Source organism: Castor canadensis, chromosome 16 (genome assembly GCF_047511655.1).
Source record: "Castor canadensis chromosome 16, mCasCan1.hap1v2, whole genome shotgun sequence".
Taxonomy (NCBI): Eukaryota; Metazoa; Chordata; class Mammalia; order Rodentia; family Castoridae; genus Castor; species Castor canadensis.
Genome location: NC_133401.1, coordinates 9,471,442 through 9,495,568, shown reverse-complemented (window position 1 = coordinate 9,495,568; position 24,127 = coordinate 9,471,442). Strand labels below are relative to the sequence as shown.

The 24,127-nt window shown below is 50.0% G+C and overlaps 1 protein-coding gene across 4 annotated transcripts in view; it reads right to left on the bottom strand.

Moving 5' to 3' along the window:
* The window catches only part of Ryr1 (ryanodine receptor 1), a 120,345-nt gene that overhangs the window by 77,451 nt on the left and 18,767 nt on the right, over positions 1-24,127 (bottom strand). For all 4 annotated transcript variants that reach the window (XM_020178572.2, XM_074057842.1, XM_074057841.1 and 1 more), the window contains exons 14-36: positions 22,921-23,056; positions 22,744-22,839; positions 22,546-22,664; positions 21,755-21,888; positions 21,158-21,399; positions 20,445-20,637; positions 19,397-19,613; positions 18,190-18,294; positions 17,864-17,967; positions 17,132-17,215; positions 16,104-16,411; positions 14,662-14,864; positions 13,637-13,811; positions 13,257-13,465; positions 10,814-11,208; positions 9,313-9,445; positions 8,071-8,231; positions 7,367-7,532; positions 5,381-5,467; positions 5,024-5,250; positions 3,006-3,618; positions 1,170-1,436; positions 659-859 (exon numbers count right to left, since the gene is read on the bottom strand). In XM_020178572.2, coding sequence (XP_020034161.2) covers positions 659-859; positions 1,170-1,436; positions 3,006-3,618; positions 5,024-5,250; positions 5,381-5,467; positions 7,367-7,532; positions 8,071-8,231; positions 9,313-9,445; positions 10,814-11,208; positions 13,257-13,465; positions 13,637-13,811; positions 14,662-14,864; positions 16,104-16,411; positions 17,132-17,215; positions 17,864-17,967; positions 18,190-18,294; positions 19,397-19,613; positions 20,445-20,637; positions 21,158-21,399; positions 21,755-21,888; positions 22,546-22,664; positions 22,744-22,839; positions 22,921-23,056 — 4,575 coding nt within the window. The remainder of the gene's footprint in view (positions 1-658; positions 860-1,169; positions 1,437-3,005; positions 3,619-5,023; positions 5,251-5,380; positions 5,468-7,366; positions 7,533-8,070; positions 8,232-9,312; positions 9,446-10,813; positions 11,209-13,256; positions 13,466-13,636; positions 13,812-14,661; positions 14,865-16,103; positions 16,412-17,131; positions 17,216-17,863; positions 17,968-18,189; positions 18,295-19,396; positions 19,614-20,444; positions 20,638-21,157; positions 21,400-21,754; positions 21,889-22,545; positions 22,665-22,743; positions 22,840-22,920; positions 23,057-24,127) is intronic.

Below are 24,127 nucleotides of genomic sequence, written 5' to 3'. Positions count from 1 at the left end.
ATTGGGAGAATCAAGGTTCGAGGCCAGCCCAGGCATATAGTTCACAAGACCCCATCTCCAAAATAACAAGAGCAGCGGGGAACTGGTGGCTCACACCTGAAATCCTAGCTACTCAGCAGGCAGAGATCAGGAGGATCACAGTTCAAAGCCAGCCTGGGCAAATAGTTTGCAAGACCCTATCTCAAAAACCCATCACAAAAAAATGACTGGTGGAGTGGCTTAAGGTGTAGGCCCTGAGTTCAAACTCCAGGACACACACACACACACACACACACACACACACACACACACACACACAAAACAACCAAGAGCAAAATGGACTGGAGGTATGACTCAAGGGATAGAGCACCTGGGTAGAGTGGGGGATACAGGCCCACCAGGAAAAAAAGATCCAATTGAAAGTCCCTGTCTAAGGTCATGGGCTAAAGTGTAAGTTAGTGAAGAATATCTGGGAGACTAGAACCAGGGGTCTGAAATGGGACAGGGTTGGAGTGAGGTGCCTCAGAGGTCAGGTGACAGAAGAGTGAAAAATGAATACATCAGTAGGTTCAAGGGTCAACCACCAGTTTTGGGGTGAGGCCCATTAGTGGTGAGTCGGGGGAGAGGTTGAGGTTGGGGCTTAGACAGACAGACCATCTGGAGTCAGGGGTCAGAGGACCTGCTCCTGGGGCGGGGAGCGGAACTCGCGGGTACGTCTTGCAGTTTCGGCTGCGCTCATGGTGAAGGCTTTCATGAGGTGGCCATAGCGGCCCCGCTGGTTGCTCTGGAGCTTGTCCACATAGCGCTCTGCAAAGGCTGCCAGGGACTCCACACGGTGCTGCAGTTCTTGGTCACAGAAATACTCCAACAGGTGGCACATCTGTGGAAGGATAACCATGCTATAGGATGATGGTGGGGAGACCATGAGGACTTCCTTGAAACTTTTGTGGCTTTTGCTCCCCTCTCCATGGCCCTGTCCAGGTCCAGCCACCATCATTTCCTACTTAGATCATTAAGTCACCTCCTCTATAGTCTCCTATCATGTGGAAACCAGAGAGATCATCCCAAGCCAGCACCACTTGGTGGCCTTATACATTTCCTCAGCTCCGCATTGACACAGGACAAAGTCCAGACTCGTGCCCCACCAGCCCAGATGGATGGAGGCTGAAAGGCGGGAAGAACCCACCCACCTGTAACTTCACAGACTCTGGCAGCTTCATCTGGAGGAGACCCTCCTCCAAATCTTCTTCTTTCTCCCCTTCTGCTGTCTCCTCTGCCTCTTTTTCCTCATCTTCCTTTTCTTGTGCCTCTTCCTCTTCATCCTCCTCCTTCTCCTCTTCATCTTCTTCTTCCTCCTCTTCTTCCTCCTCCTCCTCTTCCTCTTCTTCAGCGAACACTTCAGGCTCAATCATCTTTAAAATCTGCTTTACATCCTCATCACCGAAGACACCCATCACCTGCAGGACAAAGTGTGCGTCCTCCGCTGCAGCTTGCCAGATGTCCATTATCACTCTCCACCTCACTGTCCAGACCTGCTTCTGCGCATGCCAGGCCCACTGGCTGATATGCTTCCTCCCACTGGCAGCATGACATCCCCTCTTCGCTATCCACCCTCCTTAAGATACTCCAGTACACAACTGTGTTCCACCCATGACCCAGACCACCTCGCCAAACAGGTCCTCCTTCCTCTCCTTCATATTGGCTCTGGGATAGAGCCTACACCTGGTGGTGGTTTGCATAGATCTCAGCATATGCCAGCCCTCACCCAACACAATGAAGATGTTAACAGATTGAACTATGGAAGGAAAGGAAGAAAGCAGATAAAAGTAAGGAAGAGTAGGAAGAGAGAAACACAGATGAATGGAAGGAGGAATGGCAGTTGCCTGAATGAATTGATAGACTGAATGGTAGAAGGCTGAAGGGGAGATGAACGAATGAGTGGATCATGATGGAGATATGAATGAATGAGTGGACGATGGTGAAATGAAGGAAATAGTGGAGGAAGAAGGATAAATAATATATAAAGTAGGCAGGTAGTGGATGGGTGGGTTGATTGATAGACATATGAGCAAATAAATAAATGTATGGATAGAAAAATAAGTAAATAGCCATGGGAGTGGATGGATGGATGGATAGGTTTGTGCATGAAAGAGCTGGATGTATAGATGGTTACATGGGTATATGAATAAAGGTGTATATGAAATAAAGAGTGGATAGAGAATGGATAGATGGATAGTTAGATGAATGGGTAGAGCTGACTGGCTGCATTTTGGGGCAGGTGTGTGTGTACACACATATGAAAGGAGAGGTGCACAGATGGAAAGGGAAGGAGAAAGTGGAGAAATGGAGAGATTTCTGGATTAGAAGACTCCAGATGGATGTAAAGGTAAAAGGAAGATGTATGGAAAGTAACAAATTGATAAATAAATGGTAGAATGGATAGATGAACAGGTGAAGTCCTAGATGGACTGACAGGTGAATGAATGGAAGGATGGATGAGCAAATACATTGTAAGATGGATAGATGGGTATGAGGGTGGAGAACAGAAGAACAGAAAGATGGGTGGACTTGGCCAGGTTCAATGGCTCATATCTGTAATCTCTATTGAGGTGAAAGATGAGGAGGATCATGGTTCCTGACCAGCCCAAGCAAAAAGTGAGACCTTAATCTCAACAAATAAGCTGGTGTATGGTCACCCGTGCCTGTGGCCCCAGCTATGTTGGAGGCTTGTTGGGGAAAACATGGGACCCTGTTTGAAAAGGATACAGGTGTGTGGCTCAAGTGGTAGAGCTTCTGCCTAGCAAGTACAAAGCCCTGAGTTCAAAAACCTTAGTATTGCAAAGGAAGGAAGGAAGAGGAGGAGGAGGGAGGGAGGGAAAATGGATGGATGGATGGATGGATGGGTGTGGATGGAGAGATGAATAAGTAGCTGGATGCACAAATGGGAAGGGGATTGATCATCCATGACTGAATGGATGGTTTTCAATGTGGAAAAATGGGAGAGCGGAGTAGAAGAAAACCATTACCAGCAGGGTGGACACAAGCTTGAGCACAGGCACGAACTGGAACTCCACAGAGCCCCCAACGGGGTCGCGAGCGTGCTGCCCTCCATCTCGCACGGCCTCACCCAGCATTCTCAGTGCCTTGTCCCTCAGGGCTTCCAGAGGGATGGTGGGGCTGAGGCGGGCCGGAGATTCTGCCAAGCCAGCAACTGGTGGGGCAGCCACAAAACAGGGTGGGGAGAAATGGTGCGGGGGCCTCAGGGAGGTCGTGACTCCAACCCCAGGCAGGCCATGGCGGCGGGAACCATCTTCTGCACTTCTTCCAGGTGGGAAGAGCGTGATGGCGCGGGTCTCGGGCGTGAGGGGCACAATGTATTCAGAGAGCATGGAGCGACGGCTGCGGCAGGCGCTTTCGAGGTGGATGCCGATGAGGAGGTCGTAGTAGCCTGCGCGCAGGGGCCCCGGCAGGTGCGCGTCCTCCAGCGCGTGCAGCAGCTGCGCCTGGTCCACGTGGCTGCACAGAGCATGCGCCACGCGGTTGTTGCCCAGCGCGCACACTGAGCGGTAGAGGGAGAGGGTGTGCGAGTGGAAGCGCTGGAGGTCCAGGCGCTCTGACAACTCTAGGATGTCCATACACCTGCGGCACAAACAGGGTCACAAACAGGGACAGAGCGGGCAGAGAAGGTAGGAGACAGAGATGAGATACTCACGTGAACGTTAACCAACATTCCTCCAACAGGGACCCGCAGGGCCAGGGCTACGTGGGGGCTCTGGAGCTGCGTCTAGGGGTCTTTCAGTAATCCTGGAAATCCCTAAGGGGTTTGCTCTCCCCACCCCCAATACATCTGGGATCCCTGGGATGGTCTAGGTTCCTGAGAATTCAGAGACACCCTTGGGTCTATCTGGGACCCTCAGGTTGGGTTTGAACCCCTTCTGGCTGGTCCAAGTACCCTGGTTATGTTTGAGTACCACAAGAATGTCAACTCTGGCTGGGCAGCAGTGGCTCACGTGTGTACTCCTAGCTACTGGGAGACAGAGATCAGAAGGATCACATTTCAAAGCCAGCTGGGGCAAATAGTTCATGAGACCCTACTTGAAAACACTCAACATAAGAAAGGGGTGGTGAATGGCTCAAATGGTAGAGCGCCTGCCTAGCAAGGATGAGGTCCTGAGTTCAAATTCTTGTAGCGCTAAAATTAAAAAAAAGGAAAGAAAGAATGTCAACTCTGCCTGGGCAGGACATTTTTTTCTGCCTATTTTACTTTGTTCAGTTTGCTATATTGCCAGCATCTAAAACAGGATGTAAAAAAATAAAAAGAGAAAAACAAAACAAAACAGGATGTAGCACAAAGCAAGTGCTCAATAAATATTTGTTGAATGGACAAATGGGTGTGTCTGGGCCTCAGGGGATAAAATGGGTGTGTCTGGGCCTCAGGGGATAAGTCTGAGTCCCCTTTGGCAGGTCTAAACACCCTGAGTTATATATGAGCATTACTAGAATGTCACTTGGTGTCAAAGGCCTGGTGTTGCCAGTCTAGCTGGCAGTCACACAGAAGGAGCCCAAAGCTACTTGTCAAATGAATGAAGGAAGGAAAAAACAAGGCATGGCAGGAGCCTCCTCGAGTGAGTCTGCACCCCTGGCCACGTTCAGAGTTCTCAACAGTGTTCCTGCATCATGTGAACACATCTGTAGCCCTGGGTGTGCCTGGGCCCCCTGGAGTGGGTTTGCAGTCTCCATGAGACATACCTGAAGTCTCCCGGGGTGTGTGCAGAGGCCCTGGCAGTGCATCCAGGCCACTTTAAATAATGTCTAGCCCTCAGCTCAATGTCTGGGTTCCTTGATGTGGGTCAGGGGTCCTACAGGTTTAGGGCCCTGTAATGTGGGTCTGGGGTCCTTGGGATGGGACTGTGACCCTCTGGAGTGAGTCTGTGGTTCACTGGATGGGTATAGGGCCCCTTAAAGTGGGTCTGGAGTCTCCTGGGTTGCTGTCTGTGGGGGGTCTGAGCTGGATCCACTCCTGTGCGTCTGGGGGGGCTCTGACCTGTTCTCCTCGGGTATGTGAAGCGCCATCATGGTCAGAGGCTCCTGGCACTGAACAGCCCAGCCAAGCCTGTCCCCCGCACGCCGTGTGTCCACCTGCAGGAAGTGGTTGGGCATGCGGCTCCAGGAGACAGGCATGAGCATCTGTACCTCCAGCCGTGGCGGGCACTGTGGGGCTGGGTTCTTGCGCTCGCTCAGGAACATGGCGGCGGACAGCGGCATAATATTCTGGGGGCGTGGAGGAGGTGTGTGTGTCATGACTCCCAGCCCTCCCCGTCCCTCCACTGGCTTCCAGGAAGACCTCCCAGTACCTCCCCCTCAGTCTGACCCCGTGAGGGACCCCTGAGTGTACTCTTGCCTTCAGCTTCCCCAACTCAAACTGGATGACGTTCTGGTGCGTGGGCAGGACAAAGACGGCAGGAAACAGCTTCGTGTTGGGTTCCACCTGTCACAGGAGAAGAGGGCAAGTGGGGGGAGAGGGTGGGCTAGAGGCATGTGGATTCTGGACCTCAAATACTGAGACCAGTCCTGCGGATCCACACTTAGGCTCTGCAATGGCTCTGGGTCACCCTTCAGCTGTGCACCTGTCATCCAGCTAGGCCAACCTCCTCCAGCTCCCCCAGAGCAGCTGTCACTTGTGTCCTTGTACACATCATGGTCCCTCCAGGAATGTCTTTCCCTGTTCTCTCCCATGCATACTTACTCTTCAAAACCCACAGAGGGTCCCCTGACCACCTTCTCTCCCTTTGATCTTCCTAGCGGAACCCACCCCTCCAGCCTCCCTCACTCCAAACAAAGCTGTCTGAGGAGCAGTCTTGTCCCAACCGAATCAGACTCAAATCACACTTCTGTCTGGACACAACCCCTAGGTTTACAGGAAGTACAAGGGACAGAGCATCGTGTTACAATGACACCACAGGGGCTGTGGGCAGCTAGGTCAGCACTCCCTGGATGCTAATGTGAGCAAAAATCCCCTGGGAGCTCAATAAAATGAAGACTCAGGGCCAAGAGTGGTGATACACCGTTGTAATTCCAGCTACTCAGGAGGTAGATGTAAGAGAATTACTGTCCAAGGCCAATACAGGCAAAAGCAACAGATGCTATCTCAAAAACAATTGTGTGGTTCAAGTGGAAGAGCACTTGACTAGAAAGCCTGAGGCCCTGGGTTCAATCCTCAGTACTACCAAAAATAAATAAGATACAATGTAGATGTGGACTCAGCAAGTCTGGGGAGGACCCGGGGCTCTGCATATGTAGCAAGCTTCCCCTAGTCCCCCTGGCTCAGGGACCCCACTTTGAGGAACAAAGTGCTATAGCATGAACAAGTACATTTCTTTTTTTGTTTTGTTTTGTTTTGTTTTTGGTGGTATGGGGTTTGAACTCAGGACCTTGTGCTTTCCAAGGAAGGAAAGAAGAGAGAGAGAGAGAGAAAGGAAGGAAGGGCGGAAGAAAGAAAAAAGTGAAAGGGGAAACCAATGTATGAAGAGACTCAATGGACATAGCAACCAGTTAGAATATCTGACCTCGCTTAGATTCCGATTACAAAGAAATGGTAAGACATAGATATTTGAACATAGACTGGTTATTTGATGACAGTTAGGAACTATTTTTTTTAGGTGATAGTGGTACTGTGGTTATGTCTTTTAAAAGCAGTCCTTATCTTTTAAAGAGATGAGACTATATGATGTCTGCAATTTCCTTCAAAATCCTCCAGTGGGTGTGGAAGGGAAGTAGGCGGAAAGATGAAACAAGATTGACTGTTGAGTGGGTGGTAGTTGAAGCTGGTGATGGGAACATGGTGATTCGTTATGTATTCTGTTTTTGTATATTTCTGAAATTCTCCATTTAAGATGAAGTTTTTCAAAGCCCACCTCAGGTGGAGAGATATGCGGATACATATGTGATAAAGCCAGATAGGCAAGCATTAATGGTAGATTTTTGGTGGTGGTAATGAGCGTTTACGTGCAATTCCTTTAATGTCTCTGTGCACTCGAGACACACATATACAGTCGTTCATAATAAAATGTTGAAAAGGAAAAATCTACTTTACAATTCTGGCCCATCCTAGGGTGTTCCTTAATTAGTGAAAAGGTGGTAACTGCTATCACCTAACCCAGGAGGGAATACAGACTTCTCTCCCACGTCAAGGCTATGCTGTCTCCTCCATTCTGGGCCTCAGTTTAATGGAAGGTTCAACTAGGCAGACTCCCAGGGACCTCCTGAGGACAAACTAGGAGCTGGTTCTGTTTTCTCTCTCTGGGGTCTGGACTCGGGGGTGTGGAAGTCATCCTGGGATTCTGGACAGTGGAGATGATAGTGCTAAGTCGCTGGGGGCTGGGCTTACCTGGAAAAAGGTGTTACTCTCTTTGCCGTTGGCCGTAAAGGTCATTAAACCAGTGGCCAAGTCCACCAGGCAGCCAATGACAAGGTCTGTGTGGCTGATCCGGCCCTGCTGCCCGGGACTCACAAAGTCCCCACCCCACACCATGTAGCAGTTGCTGCATTTGAGGCTGGAAGAGATGAGAGTAGTCACTGCAGGCACCCTCAGCCCAGGAGGGCTGGACCCCCAGACAACTCCCTTAACCACCCGAGAATACCATGGGCTCAAAGCCCCACCCTGCAGGCCTGATCCCCACCCCATCCCCACCCCAGACCCTGAGCCTTTGCTTAGAATCCTTAGGGGCTGCAGGGCGTGTTCTAGAAGGAGGAGGAGGAGACAGGAGAGGGAGGTGACATAAAAGGAAGAGGGCAGGATGAAAGGGGGGGGGGAAGAAAGAAAAAAGTGGAAAAGAAGAAACAGGAAAAGAGGAGGAGGAGAATAAAAAACCTGAGCAGAAGCAGTTCGAGGAAAATGGACAGGAAGAGAAGAGAAAGAGGGAAGCTCAGAGAGCCAAGTGCCAGGAATCCAGACTTCCTTTTGCTCCAGAGGTTCTCAGGAACCACCACCAGAAAGCCACAGAGCTGGTGATAGGAGCTCCTGCACCCGCCTGCCTCCTCCCCCCACCTCAACCTCCCACCTTCTGTTCTGCCCTCACCCTGCCCTGGTACCTGCTATGGACATTGCCTTGTTCATCTCCCATGGTCACTGTTACTGCCCGGACTTTGCTGAGGTCAAAGTTCATGTCATGCTGATGGTAGTCAGGGGTGACCCAGCCCACCCACACGCAGCTGGGCTCCTGACCAGCGAAGACCCTCACAGAGTAATAGTACTGGGGACACAAAGAGGGGACCAGAGGTCAGTTGGGAATATGAGATTCTGTGGGGCTCTGCACTGGTTCCCCTGGATTCTCAGAGTCCTGTGGGAGTTTAACAAGATGTTGCCAGATTTGAGGCCTCGTGAGTCTATGTCTCTTTGTTTTTGTGGCTACTGATCCATTTCTGGATTTGGGAATCCTTTAGGGCTCTTTTGTGATACCCCCACATTTGAGTCCTTTCCCAGGTTACAAAATAGTACTAAAAATTAGCATGTAAGTAGCACTACTGCTCTAAGTTTTTTTAAGGGTTTTTTTGTTTTGTTTTGTTTTTTGAGACAGTCTCTCTCTATAGCCCAGGGTGGTCTGGAACTCATGATCCTCCTGCCTCCGCCTCCCAAGAAAGGGATTACAGGTGTGCCCCATCATGTCCAGCTGTGCTAAGGTTCTTTACACATACTAACACATTTCATCTTATCAGATGGGTATAATCTTCTTTTGGAGGGTGGCACTGGGGTTTGAACTCAGGGCCTCAAGCTTGCTAGGCAGATGCTCTACCACTTGAGCCACCCTGCCAGCTTGATGGATCTAATTTTTATCCCCATTTGACTGATGGGGAAACCACAGTGTTTCCACAGAAAGCATAGAACAGTGCAATGACTTGGCTTAGGTGGCCTGTGATCCTAACCACTGATTTCAGTCTCATCAAACATTCCATATTTGAGTAATCCCAAAACTATATTAGGATAATTGTGAATGTTTATTTTAAGGAATATATTAGAATGGTTATTAAATTTGGGATATTGTGTTTATATGGGTGATCTCAAGTGTTGGAGTTCCTACTCTACAATGGTTTATCCCCTGAGTTTTGGGATCGAGAAGATATATCAACGTGTGTCTTTTAGCTTCATCGTGCTTCCTGCCATCTTTAGGCCACTGGCGACATAGGTGTTTGGAGGATTACACCAGTGTGTGCTGTATTTTGTGACTCTCTGGTATATACTTGGATATCCCAAGATATGCAGCACTAAGTTTGGAAATTTGGAAGTTCCCCTGCTATGCTGAGAGGTCCCCAAAGTTGAGAGTTCCCAGTTCTCACTGTGGTGGTGTTGAGGATGATATCAGGGTCGTCGCGGTTGTCAGTGGGCACCACATCTCGAGGGAGTCGGGGCAGAGCTGGGGTGGCCGGTGGCTGGGTCATCATGGCGGCCTTCTTGGCCTTGAATAAGAACCTAGTGGTGGGAGGAGAGGCTGATATGAGAACCAGCTCTTGAGCTCAGCCAACCCTCAACTTCCCGCCACGACAATCACAGCCCCCACATCTGTCCTGACTACACCTTGCTCTAACACCAAAGCCTCTTCTCTAGAGGGCTGGAATTCCCTTGGCCACTCTGAAGGTGCTGCATGCTATGCTTGTGAAAGTCACCCACATTCAAAGGTGCCTTCTAGGAATATGGGGGTTCCCTTTGGAACATACAACAGACACCTAAATCAGCATTTCTCATTTGTGTTTCTAAATGTACTTAGGAAAAGACAGTTCATTGTGCGGCACTGTCGTGTACACTACAAGGCATGTGAGATTCTTAGAGACCCCAATAGCAGCACCCCCTACAATGATAACCAGTGGTACCCCATCATCTCCAAACACTTCCAAGAGACTTGGGACACATCCCACTGCAAACCACTGCCATGTCGGAGGGATGGAACGGGAAGGGGATTTCCTCTCAATCCTGTACCTTTCCATGGTCTCCCTTAACTGGGGATGTAGCTCAGTGGTTAAGTGTCTGCCTGCATGCACAAGGCTTTGGGTTCAATCCCCAGTACCACAAAAACAAAAACAAAACAAAAGAAGGGTCTTCCTTGGAGTTAGGGGTTTTTTTTGGCAGGGGGTGGTGGGGGAGGGATACACTGGAAACACAGAAAAGATCCCAATTTAGAAGACCACTTGGTATGCACTGCGATATTTTGGGGTATGGTAAAGTTGATCAGGATACTGAAGTCTCCTTTAGTGTTCACAGATAATGGACTGGGTAAAGCCCTTTGGGGCCCATCAGGTACACAAGGATAGTAGAATTCTCCATACCTTACAGGAGGTTCCCTAGCTTTATATTCTCAGGGAAATTAGAGCAACCTGGGAAATAATGGGATCCCCATTATTCTGATTTCACTTTGCACATATAGGGTCACTTTGGGGTACACTGGGGGTTTCCTGAAATTATTTTTATTTTTTGGCAGTGCTGGGGTTTGAATTTAGGGCCTTGTGCTTGTTAGGCAGGCACCGTACCACTTGAGCCCACTCCTCTAGCCCTTTTTTGCTTTGTTATTTTTTGGATAAGGTCTTCCACTTTTGTCCAGGCTGGCCTCAGACACAGTTCTACTTACGCCTCCCAGTAGCTGGGATCACAGCGCATGCCGACACACCCACCTCACTAACCTTGCCTGAGGTGGCCTGGAACCATGGTCTTTCTGATCTCCACCCCACAAGTAGCTGGAATTACAGGTGTGCACCACCACACCTGGCTTCTCAAATTATTAAGGTTGCATATTTGGGAGTCCCAAGACAGACCCCAAATCCCACCCTGGTCCTACCCTTGACTCACCCTCTCTTCTTGTTCTTCTCTGTGGTAGCATCCTTCTCATTCTCTACCCTGATGGGTTGGGTCTCTACCCCAGCCTGGGGGGTGCCCCCTGGTGCCCCCTCCTTGGCAGCTCCTTCCTTGCCCACCTCAGCCTCACCGCAGCCCCCAGCTGAGCGGCGCAGGTTTTCATAGTCAGGGTCCGGTTCCGCTGCCCGAGCCTCATCTTCAGCGGGGGGCTGCAGGCCAGGAGGTGCTAGGGGGGTGGCCCCTGCTGTGCAGCGGAAGTGCTGGTAAAACTGGACTGGAAGACTCAGCCGGAGAAAGAGCATCTCCACCAGACTGTTCTGGGAGCCCCAGGTGCGGTGGGTCAGGCGCAGGCAGGGGGGCGTATCCACGGTGCCATCCATGCGTGCCACCTAGGTGGGGGGCAGGAAGTACTGAGCTGGACCAGTGGGCTAGGCCAGGCCACTGGTCCTAAACCAGGTTACATATAGAACCACCATTAGGCCTGAGAGTTCCCTGCGTAAGAATTAGCCAAAGACACCCTGTCCTCTGGGGTGATGAAGATCCCAGCAGGACACACAGCTTAGCCACAGGGTGTTTTCAGGCCTGTGTTAACCTTTGCTGGACACTGTGCATAATGGAAGCCAAGTCAGACCCTAGAATCACTTGGGGGAACTTTGCAAACCTACTAAACAGAGGACTTACTCCAGATCAAATCATCTAACCATCCATCCATCCCACAAATATTTCAGGAGCACATCATTGTACAGAACAATGAGTCTGCCCTCCTGGGCTCCCAAGGTCACCTCTAAGGGTCAGGATTTTGTAAAGGCTTCGCAGGTGAAGCTTTGTTCCTTTTGGTGTATGTGGAAATGTAACCTTCAGAAAAATAGCCACATTGTAAGTGCAGAGTGCAATGATGAGTTCTCACAGAATGCACACACTGGAGTGCCCAACACTGATCTGGGGAAGTGAACCAAGACACCGGGGACCCCTCAGTGGCCTCTTGGAGTCATTTCCCTGTGAAAGGCAGTGAGGGATTCTGAAGAGGGAAATGCACCTGCCTGTCCTGTGTGCTCACAATGGACTCTCGAAGGTTTTCTAGAGACTCCATAGACAATGGAAGTGGAGTTGACCTCATTAAGCATCCAATAGTGACTTGGACCTCTATCCCTTGCCAAACAGTGAACTTACCCAAACTGTGCTTACCAGACTCCTCATTCTGAGACTCTAGGGCTTTTATCTCTCTCCTCTCTCCCTTCTCTCTTAGAAATCCTGTTTTAGTCTTTGTTCCTTGACAAGAGACTCCCTCCTGTGATTTGTGTGTGAAGGAACTAACACCATCTGACTTACTCTTTCACAGTAATCCATTTTTCAGTCTGTCACACCACAGAGTAGCTTTGCCTATTCTCGAACTTCTGTGAATGCACTCCAACAGCCTGTGCTCTTTTGTGCCTCGTTTCTTTCATTCAACATATCTGTGAGAGTTGTCCTTGTGGTTTTGTGTGTTTCACTTTCTTCTGAATGCCATGTATTGAGTTCCTTGAGTTGAGATCACTCTTGGGCAGGGGCAAAATTATGTCTGCTCCACTCTCCTGTCCCATCCCAGCCGCCTCGCTCATCCTTCAGCCTCCACCATTGCCTCCTGTATTCCACCGCCATGTCTTTCCAAAACTCCAATCTCAGGTGGACATTCTGTTACTAAAAGTCCTTCTGTGTTCACATAGTCTTAAAATATCTCCCCACAAATCATTTATTAATTATGAAGTGGAGCCAAGGTGATGGCAACACAGCTGTAATCCCAGTACTCAAGAGGTTGAGGCAGGAGGATCACGAGTTTTATGCCAGCCTACGCGACAAAACCTTGTCTCAAAAAAACAATGAAGCACCAGTTGCAACCCTACTACATGAAGTTCAAGTTGTTTGTAGACTGAGAAGAGGACTATTAATTTAGTCTGTGGAGGTATTCATTGTCTGGGTCTGACCCTGAGTACAACCTTGGGAACAAAATGAGACCGAGGTCTGAAAACTGAGATGTTTGAAATGATGAAGAACTACTAAAAACAAACAAACCAAAAAGCAAAACTAAAAAAAAAACCCTCAATATACTGATAACAATTAGTAGGTAAGGTACCAAAATGTACCCAAGAATTTATATTTCTTTAAACCTTCTTCTGGGATCAGGTAGCTTATAAGGACTAGAAATTTCTATTGGGGTCACTTAATTGAGCTCTTTTCTCCCTTTTCCCATTTTATAGGTGTGGCACCTGAGGCTCAGGAAGGTGTGTTTTTCTAGAGTTATACTCTAAAAGGCAGCCCTAAGAGCCTGTTATCCTGACACCCCTTTCTACATGGTTTCTGTGCTAACTTGGAAGGAAAAGAAACATAGGAAAGAGAACTGTGGGGAGAATAAGGTCTGGAGATGAATGAGAAGGTAATGTTGAGTGGGGTTGATCCTCACCTCATAGTGGGGGTGTTCAAGAGGCACAGGCTCAAACTGGGGAAGGCTTTTGCTGAACCAGGTGGTGACTGGGCGCTGCATGTTGATGGCGAATGGCTCAAAGCCTTCCTGGAGGCCGCAGATGGCAAAGAATCGCAGGGAGCTCACGTCTTGGCCCAGGTTCAGGTGACCCACCTGGCCAGGTCCCAAGCTGCAGACAGGCAGGAAGCCTGGAGGACAGGGATGGATGGGCAGGGGTGAGTAGATTGTGGTGGTGGGGGCAGCCATGGAGAGGAAGTGCTATGGAAGGGAAGGGAGAACTAGAGGCAGAAGGGCCAAGTGCAGGTTTAAGCAAGTTGGAGGAAAATTAGGGAGGGCAGGTGAAAGGATTTCGTGCTCACCATCCCCGAGCTCAATCTCCCGGAAGGCTGTCTCGGAGCCTGAGTCAGACATGAGGACCTCCCCATTGAGAGTGAAAATAATGGTGTTCTCTGTGAGGTCTATCATGCAGCCCACAACATCGCCTGACTGCCAGGGACGCCCAAATGGCTCACTGCCCAAGTGCCAGCGCTGGCCCTGTGAGGTCCAGGGAAGACATGGTGCAGAGACACACAGAGAGAAGGAGAAATAAAGAAGCAAAGAGAGAGACACATATACAAAGTGTCAGGTTCGGGGCATATGAGACAAGAGGGGCCACCCCTCTGTCTCCCATCTTCCCATAAACTTGCATCTATGATCCTTGGAACTTCCTTCCCCACTAATCTCTGTGTCTCATCCCTGCTTCCTGTATTCTCTGCTGTTCCCATGGTGGGGGTATGAAGACCACCAAAGGGACAGCAGGGGATTGGTGACCACAGCAAGTAAAGGATGGAAAAGAAAAATGAACTTATCAATGTCTTCATATACGTCCCCAGAATGAACTGGTGGATAATGAGGTAGAAGGATAAGAAGGTGGGTGTAGGGCTAGATGGAAGAATGGATGGGAAGTTGAGAGGCAATGTGAATTAATGGAGAGAAGGAAGAAAGTGTAAGTAGATACATAAATTGACAAATGGATAGAAGGATGAATGGGTGGATGGACTGATGGATGGATGAATGCATGGAGAGGATAGTTGGGTGGGTGGGTAGATGAATGGACGAATAGGCGAATGGATGCAGTGGATCAACGGATGGATGATTGAGTGGATGGATGGTGAATAGGTTGATTGAAGTGGATGGATGGATGGATGGATGGGTGGATGGGTAGAGGGATGAATGGCTAGATGGCTAATTGGATGGATGGATAGATGAATGAATAGATGCATGGATAAACGGTATGGTAGATGCAGAGATGGATGGACAGAGTGAGGCACAGACAGAAGCAGGACTGGAGCGTGTGACTGTGGGAGGGACCACACAGCAGAGTGGAGTCCACAGAGATACCCACGCGGTGCCCGTTGAAAACATAGGCCAGGTCATCAGCTCCCAACTCTACATCAGGCCGCAGCTCAGGCCTCGCCCAGCCAACTCGCATCTCGCCAGTGGTGACTGCTTCAAACTCGAAGTACCAGCGGCCGCTCTGTACTGCATAGGATTTCTCTGCCCGGAAGATGCGCACCCGGTCCCCACGAGACTGGTTCTCTGCCTGACCTACAAACGAAGCCAGGCAGAGTCAGAGAGGCTGGGCAGGTGAATCCCAAGACATTGAGAGGTTGGTGGGAGAGACCAGAGAATGTGAGGGCCTTGGCGAACTGTGGGAAGGTAGACAGTTTCTTGGTGTTAGAGGAGAATCAGGAACCTCAGACTAGTGAGAGAGGTAGGAGACATGAGAGACTCCCATCTCTAGCACTCACAGCTCTCAGGGAACAGAGATACTAAAGAGACACAGAGGAAGAAAGCTGGGTCAGTGTCCTTGTCAGGTCAATGGTGTGGGGTTAAGGGTAAAGATTAAGGACAAAATGGAAACATATAAGGACCAAATAATAATACATTAAAGTGACAGCAGTTAAAAAAATGAAGGTCAGTGTTTAGAATCAAGGGTTGAGAGCAGGATTGTGGGGTAAGAGAGTCAGAGTCAGGAGGGGAAAGAAATTGGGATTTGAGTCAGGAGTTAAAAAATTAAGTGTTTGAACTGGAGATATGGGTTAGTAGAGTGCTTGCCTAGCATGTGTAAGGCCCTGGGTTCCATCCCCAGCACAGCAAGTTAATAAAAAAAAAGTCTCTGTTAGCTTGGTGTGGTGGTGCACACCTGTAATTCCAGCACTTGAGTGGCTGTGGCAGGAGGATAGAGAGCTCAAGGCCAGTGTGAGCTACATAGCAAGACCCTGTCTCAAAAAAGGAGGGAAGGAAGGAAGGAAGGAAGGAAGGAAGGAAGGAAGGAAGGAAGGAGGGAGAGAGGGAAGGAGGGAAAGAAAAGAAAAAAAGGAAATTGAGGGTTGGGGACCATGGTCAGGGTTAGGAGTCAAGGCTGGGATTGGGAGGTTGTGGGGTGAGGTTAGGGGTAGGAGTCAGACATTTTTTAAACCCTTGGTTAGGTGGCTCCATGTTATAGCTATAGCCTAGACGTTAGGGGTCAAAGGTGGTGGCTAGGAATTGGAGTTAGGGGTTGGGGTCAGCATTCCCTGGCCTTGTGGTCTGGCAGCTCAATGTTGTAACTGTGACACAGGAAGAGACTGAGTCAGATCAAGGCCAGTGGTCAGACTGGGTTCAGGGTTACGGTACAAGGGTAGGGTCAGAGTTAAAGGGAAGGGTCAGTGTTCACTGATCTGATCAGTCTATTCAATATTATGGAGGTAGCCCATTCAGGGGCAGAGTCAGGTCATAGGTCAAGGGTCAGGGGTCAGGGTCAAGGTAGGACCCAGGGATGGGGGGAGGCAGGTCAGAACTTACTGGGTTCCTGATCAGGAGGCTCAATGTTGTAGCCATAGCCCATCAGGGTGCGCACGGCCTGGCAGAGGCTGTCCCGGTTGCTCCGCTTGGTGGCCTCATCCAGCAGGCGGTAGGGCACAAGGCGAGGGTTTCTGCGAGCAGGGATGTCTTGCACGGCACTGTAGCTCCAGCCCTGGGCCACACGATCTCTCGCCCACACGTTGTGCCCGTTCTCCGCCAGGCGATCCACCAATGTCGTCTGCGCTGGTGTCAGCCGCACATGGCTCAGGTCCAGGGGAGCCGGCTTGTACCCGTTGCTCATCATATACCTGCAGGTGTGGCAGACACAAGTGGAATGGGACCCTGACCTCCACCTCTGGACCTGTGCTATGGGATCCCCAACTTGTCCCAGGACCCCAAGACCTTTGGAATTTCTGACCTTTAGTCTCTGGTGTCAAAGTTCTAAGACTCTGTAGAACAAGCTTGGAGACCCCCAACTCCTGACTCCAGGGTCCCGCGACCCTGACGAGGGCCCTTATATCACTGACCTCTGGCCTCTGACCCTTTCATCTTGACCCTAGGGCTTTATCTTTGACCCTGACATCACACTCTTTGACTTCTCATCTCTAGCTTTGAGATTTCTTACTTTTGACTCCAGAGCCAATCACTTCTGGTTTTGAAGTTCTTGACTGCTGACCCTCCACCTGTAATCCTAGGATTCCTTACTCACATCTTCGGCATCCCTTGAATTCTCTCCTTCCACCACTACCTGGCCTCTACTGTGAAGATGTCACCTTAGATGTCTCAGGGCAGACCCTTTCCCTGTATCCCGGACTCACTTCCACCCACCCTCCCTCTCTGGAAGTCCTAACTGCTCAATCCTAAGTACTCACCTCTGACCCCAGAGCCCTGGCTCTGATCTTCTGCCCTTCACTCTAACCTGTGGCTCCTTCATCAATGACCTCAGTCTCCCCACCAGGCCCCTGACCTCCTCAACCCTCACAGTGAATTCCCAGCCCCCAGTCCAGCCCAGGGCCACCCAGGCTCACGTTTTGGGGAGTTTTGTCTTCTTCAGATTATCCTCCGCCTTCTCATCAGCCATGCCCACATGGCAGCCCAGTGCCAGCAGAGTCCTGGGGGGTGAGGGAAGTAGGACCACAAGGTCACAGCCCACTAAGCTCCCTGCCCTATTGCCTCTGGGTCTCTCGCTCTTACTCTGGTGTTCCCATCTCCCTCAGTCTCTGATTAGTCTTTCCATTTCTCTGCCTCTGTATCTCTTTGACTATGGCCAGTTTTTCCTGGAATCTTCTTTCTCTGTCCCTTTCTGTGTCTCTCTCCCTTTTCAGAACTGCCTTTCTGTCTCTTTCTTCTTCTCCTTCTTTTTTTTTTTTTTTTTGAAATTGGCCTAGATTGGCCTTGAATTCCTGGGCTCAAGCAATCCTCCTGCCTCAGCCTTCTGAATAGCTGGGACTACAAGTGAACCACCAGTGACTTTCTCTTATAGGCTGTTTCTCTTGCCCTCTCCCTCTCTGTCAGTTTTTCTCCTTCTCCATCAGTTTATGCCTCACAATCCCTGTTTGTTTCTTGCATCCATCTTTTTTCTTTTTTTTTCCTCCTGTGCTCCTTTGCACATACTAGGTAAGCACTCCACCACTGAGCAATACCCTCAGCCTCTTGGGCATCTTTCTCTCTGCCAACCTTTGTCTCACTCCCTCTATCTCTCCTTATTCTTCTCCCCACCAGCAGTTGCTCCAGACCCCTGCTCCCCTGAGGCCCCTCACTTCAGTGTCTCCCCTGACATCTGCAGGTTGTAGTTCCTCTCTGGCTCCGGTAAGCTGTGGAAATCCACAAGGCACGGGTGTAGCCTCTTGTTGTCATCCCGAACCTGGAAAAACCTTGGGGTTAATTCCTAGGGCTCTCCTTCCTTCCACCAGCACTCCCAGATTGTGGTCCCTGACCGCCCACCTGTCTGTACTTCTGCCATCTGCAGCCCACAGACCTTCTAGTGCCCGGAAGTCCCCAGCCACCAGCCTTCCCTGTCAGTGAGCCATTCTTGCTTCTCCCTCCTCAAGTCTAACCCGCCTCCCCTGAGCAAGATGCCCCTCACCGGGCCATAGGTCCAGCCCTGCTCAATACGGGTCAATGCCCAGAGTTCATGGATGTTTTCTGCCAGCTTCTCCCGAATGCGTTCCAGATGGGGAGGCAGGACAATCTGGGGACAGGCGAACATTCGTGAGGTCCCTAAGATCCCACCACCCCCTCTTCCCCAGAGCACAGGTGAGCCTGGACACACCTTTTCTTTCCATAACCCTCATCCTGACTCCAGGACTGATGCTCAGGTGAGAGAGGACGTAGCATCATTAGAATTAAGGGCCACTTGGGGATGGTCTGTGTCCCCCTGTGGGCTAGGAGCTCCATGAGGGGAGGACCTCAGCTGTGCCAGTCTCCAAGTCCCCACCCCACCGAGCCCAGAGCCAACAAAATAATCAGGAAATGTCCACTGAATGAGCAGATTGATCCCCTCCCTCTCCGAATGTGGGACCTACACCCATGCTTAACTCCTGACACAGTGGATGCATTTATGTAAACGATTCAATGTTTAGATAAATGTCTGGCACACAGTAGGTGCCTAATGAATGTTGGTGTTGCTTGTTAATGCTCTGCAGACAAAAGATAATGGTGTGGATCAGGGTGGGACAGACAGGGGAGGGAGGGAGATGCCCAGGAGCAGGAGTGAGCAGCCCATAAGTGGGCTGGGGAGAGGCAGAGAGAGGCATCCAGGATGAGGACAGGGGCATTTGAGGTCAGCCCTGAGGTCATCTTACTGCTTCTGATAATAATAAGTAACTGTGATGAGTGCTTACTGTTTACTCGGGACTGTGCTAAGCCCTCAGCCACAGCACAACTCATGTTCCCTCCTCCGGGGACATGTTTGGAGGGAAAGCAGGGCTTAGCGTTGGGATATGAGGAGTGTGAGAAGTCTAGTATAAAACAGATGCCCAACCAGTTGTAGGGGGAAGACCATAAGCCGAGTCAGGCCTCCCGAGTTCATCAGGAGTCAACGTGTGACTGGCACACATCGCTTAACCTCTCTGACCTCATTTCCTCAACTGTAAATGGAGGGCAGCAACAGTCCTTTCTTTATGGGGCCATAGAGAAGACTCCCTGAAACTGGGATTCCTCTTTGACAGAGTCCCTTGCCTCTCCATCCATGCCTCATTTTCTCCACCTGTTGAACAATGGGGTTTCCAACTTCCAGCTAAGCTCCTAAGAAGTGTGTTTTACCAAAAAAGCCTTTGCAGGGCAGGCAGTACCTGGACAGTGTCCACAGGACAGGGCACAAAGTCAGTGTGTGAGAGGCAGCGACTGGGGCCCACCAGGTGGGGACCCCGAGGCCCTTCCCGACGATACTCCTTGATGGGTTCAAGATGAAGCCGCTCCCGAGGGAGCACAGCCTCATGGCATGGGGCATAGCCAGGTGGGGGAAGAAACTTGAATTCACCATGGCGGCCGCCAAGGAGGAACCGCACCCTGGGAAAGGAGAATGGAGAAGATGGGGGGAGGGGAGTAGAGGGAGAGTCAGCAGTCAGTGGGGGTGCACGGAGAAGTTCTGGGACTAGTGAAAGGTTCTGGAGAGACCTGGGAAGCCATGGTTTCTCCCTAGGGTTTTCTCCCTAGGGTCAGAAAGGAAAGTGTAGGATCAAAGGAATATCATAGAGAATGTTAATGGAGGATCAACATGGGGGAGTTATGGGTGGGAAGGCATATAGTTATTAGAGAAGAGTTCCCATGGCTGCAAGGTCATAGGAAGGTCCCCTGGAGATGCCAGGTCACCAGAGCATCTGGGAACATTGGGAGATTTGGAGGAAACCAAGAAAAAGTCATCCAGGAGACACTATGATTCTGTTATAATCATGAGATAACCACAATTTCCACTGAATGGATAGAGTTTGGGGTCATTGGGAAAGGACTGTGTTCTTGAGAGGTCTCTGAATTAACTGCAGTTACTGGAGGAAGATCATTGGGCAAGTCTGAGCCTACTGGACCATCATTGGGAGATTCTGGCATCACCAGGAGGTTACTGGAAGAGAACAGAGTCACTGGAAGGTTACCGGGAGGGTCTTGGTCATTGGGGCATCTCTGGGAGAGTCTAGAATAATTATAAAGTCATTGTGAAATTATGTGGTCACTTGGAGGTGACTGGAAGGACATAGGGTTTGGGAGAATATGAGGTCATTGGAAGACTGCCCATTGGCCACCAGTCAGTTGTGAGAGTAGACTGCTCTGTCCTGGTCTTATGGGGGACAAAGTGAATGGAGACGCTGTCTAGGGTCAGACAAGTGTGCAGACACAAATCCTTACTTGACACCAGCTGAGAAACTGACAACAGGGAAGAAGAGCCCATCAAGGTTGAAAGCCTCAAAGACACCCTGCACAGGACAGCCGTTGATTCGGAAGGAGATGGATGGCACACTGAGGTCCAAGCAGCAGCTGACTACATCCTCTGGAGCCAGAAGGTGTTGTGCAGGAGAAGTGACTGGACGTGCAACATGTCCTACACCGGGATCACCAGAGAGAGGTTAGAGGTTGCATGGAACCATGATATCAAGAGACAAGGGGGAGATATTGGAAGATCCATTGGGGACTGGATCTTGGAACTCCTATAATGGCAGATGTTCCTGTGGATGGTCCTGTAGTTCTAAAATTAAGAGCAGAGATCAGGTACTTGGGAGCTGTGATGTCAGAGACTGAAATTTTTCTTGAGTTAGGATTATGGAACCTCTGGGATCAGAAGTCAAAGCTCAGAGATCATAATAATCTGGACCGTCTTCTGGGATCTCTAGAGTCAGAGTTCTGACTAGACGTGGGATCAGAGTTCTGGAGGTTTTGAGGAAACAGGTCAGGACCAAAATTCTTGAAGCTCTAGGGTTTAGTGTCTTGGGAAAAAGTGGAATGAAGGGTTAAAAGTTGGCTTCTTCTAGGGGCCAGGACCCTGAGAACCCCAAGGTGAAGTTAGTCTTGGAAACTCTGGGGTCAATGGTCAGGCGTGAGAGTTCCCTGGGAGACCCAGGTACCTGTCCAGAGATGCAGCCCATCGAAGCCGTAGGAGTAGAGATCATCGCCGACCCCGTTGCCGCCCCAGCCCTCGCCGCCCCCAGGGTAAGGACTGTAGCCTTCTGTGAGGGCCCAGCCCACCCGCAGGTGGGTGGCCTGAGCTGTCAGAAATGGAGCCACCTCGTCCACCATTACTTCAAAGTACCATTTGCCATACTGTGTGGAACCCTCTGCTCGGCCCACAAAGATGTTGGGGCGGATGCTGTAAGAGAGGGGACAAGAGATGGAGAAAAGAGTCAGGCAGATGGAAGAGAAAGAGAGACAAAGAGACAGAAAGAGTGACATCGAAAAAACATAGATGAGAGAGAACCAGGGAGACGGAGATGGAAGAGAAAGAGACAGGAAACAGGAAAAGAGAAAACACAGAAAGAAGGAGAGAGGGATGGAGACAAAAATGGAGTCCAGAAGAGAGAACAAGTGGGGACTGAGGGTGACCTGGGCAAGGAGGAAGGGACATCCACCCAGGTTGGAAGGGAGAGGGTGTGTCATGGAGAGGGCTGAGAGACTCTGAGGCTCAGGGTAGAGGATGGGGTCAGAGTTTCGGTTAGAAACCACACCTGGTGACATAGTTGATGAGGTTCGTCTGCAACAGAAGCTCACGGCCAGGGAGCAAGTTCTCAGTAATGAGATCTTGGTTGGAGCGCACGGCCACACCATTGCACACACACAGGGAGCAGAGCACATCCAGGACCTGGAGGTCAAGGTCAGAGGCCAAGGAAGGTAAGGGAACCAGGGGAGTGGGCTATGGAGGACCAGGGTGGGAAAGCCAGAAGGCAAGGATGGTTTTCACAACAGGACATGGAGATTTTGCCTGGTGACAATGGAAGGTCAGGGATGACAGGAAAAGGTCAGAGGTCAAAGAAGAAAGCCAATTGAGAGGCTAAGTGGTCACATGGGTTGGGATAAGGCAAAAAGAAAGGAGAATTGGATAGTGAGGGAAGAGGTCAAGGGGCAGAGTGAAAGGGTCAGTGAGAGACACACAACAATCAAGATGAGATTTTGGATCAGCAGGGATTGTAAGGTGTCTTCAGGGGCCAGGTAGAGGGTGTAAATGTGTGAAGTGGTTAGAAATCATAAATTAGAACTGATTGTACCTGTAGCAAACTGGGGAGCATATATGCAACCAACCTAAAGACTATAAAATTTGAAAAATTAAAAAATCATTTCAGAGATCTAACAAAGCACATCTATGACCCAGAATCAATTTTAAGGGCCGTGAATTTGAGAATATCATGTTGACATAGAAGTGGGTGGGACTGGAGTCCAGGTAAGAGAGGAGATGGAGGAGGGGAGTTCTGAAGCCATTGGGAAAGGTCAGGGGTCAGAGGTCAGAGGGGGAAGGACCAACCTTGTGGTTCCTCCCATGCTTGTCCAGGAGGGAGATGATGGACTTAATGTGGTTCTCCTGGATGATGTTCAGGACTTCAGGACTCTCAATCAGCACACAGTACAGCACCTCCAGGATGCCTGCCAGTGACAGCAGGAGAGGTGAGGTACCATGGCCTTCCCTCCGCCATCCCTGTCCCACTGCTCAAGGTTCTCCTACCAGACGAGGCCTCCAGTCGGTCCAGCTTGCTGACCAGCCAGTCCAAGTTCGTGGAGAAGAGGGCACAGTTGGCACGACTGCCACGGATCAGGGAGGCTGCAGGTGGCAGAGGGGTCAGGCCCAGTGGGACTGCAGAGCTGGGGTGTTCTTGGGGAAACAAGGACTGGGGCCCCTTACCCAGGAGTTCATAGAGCAGATTCACAATCTCTTTCCAGGACTCAGCCGCCTCCTCCCCTGCAAATTCGGCAAAGTGGGCAGCAGTAGTGTAGACATTCAGGCGGTCAATGCAGTTCAGGACCAGGGAGAGCATCCCCTGGGGTGGGGAAAACAAGACGTCACAACAGGAGGCTAGACCTTCTCTGCCCTGTCTTTCTTGGATTTGCTAAATCACATTCCTCCAACAGTAAGTGACTAGGTATTCCCAGATTTAACCCGGCCCCTATAGATCCTTGTTCCCACACAGTCCCATCAGCCCCCTTGGTTCCCCAAATCTTTTTGTCTTCTAGGCGTCTTTCTCAAACATAATATGCTCTTATTAAGGTCAGGTTTTTTTCTCCCCCCAGTACTGGAGCTTAAACTAAAGGCCTAGCACTTTTGTGTTGGATATTTCAAGATAGGGTCTCGCAAGCTATTTGCCCGGGTTGGCTTCAAACTGCGATCCTCCTGATCTCTGTCTCTCAAGTAGCTAAGATTATAAGAGTGAAGCCACCATGCCCAATTTATATGCTTGCTTTTATAAAATTTTTATTTATTCACTTATTTATTTTGCTGTGCTGGAGATTGAGCCCAGGGTCTTGCATCCTAGGCACATACTCTACCACTTGAACCAGGCCCCTGCCTTTATCATCAGGACTGAATTTGTGCTTGCCTTCCTACATTTTTCTCTCTCCTACTTGCTTCCAGAAACATCCCCCCCCCAGTGCCAATCAGCCCAGTTCACCCTCCATAACCAGTCATAGACTTTATTCACTCTCTCTCTTTTTTGACATTTTCATCTTTTTTCTTCTTTTATCGTGAATTATGACACACAGAAAAGGGCATAAAACATACACAATCAATTCTTGTTATTCATGGTAGTTGCATGAACAATGAATGATCAAATATTGAACCATTGTTCCTAGGAAAAATACAGGGAGTTCCTTTTTTATTTGTTAAAGACAGGGTCTCACTATGTAGCCTAGGCTGGGCTCAAACTAGAAATTCTCCTGCCTCAACTTCCTGACTGCCGGGATAAACAAGTGTAAGCCACCATGACCAGATGATCCTAATTTATTTTAAGAAATGGAGTCTGGCTGTGTTGTCCAGGCTGACTCCAAACTCATGGGCTCATGTGATCCTCCTGCCTCAGCCTCCCAAGTAGCTAGGACTACAAGTAAGGGCTGCC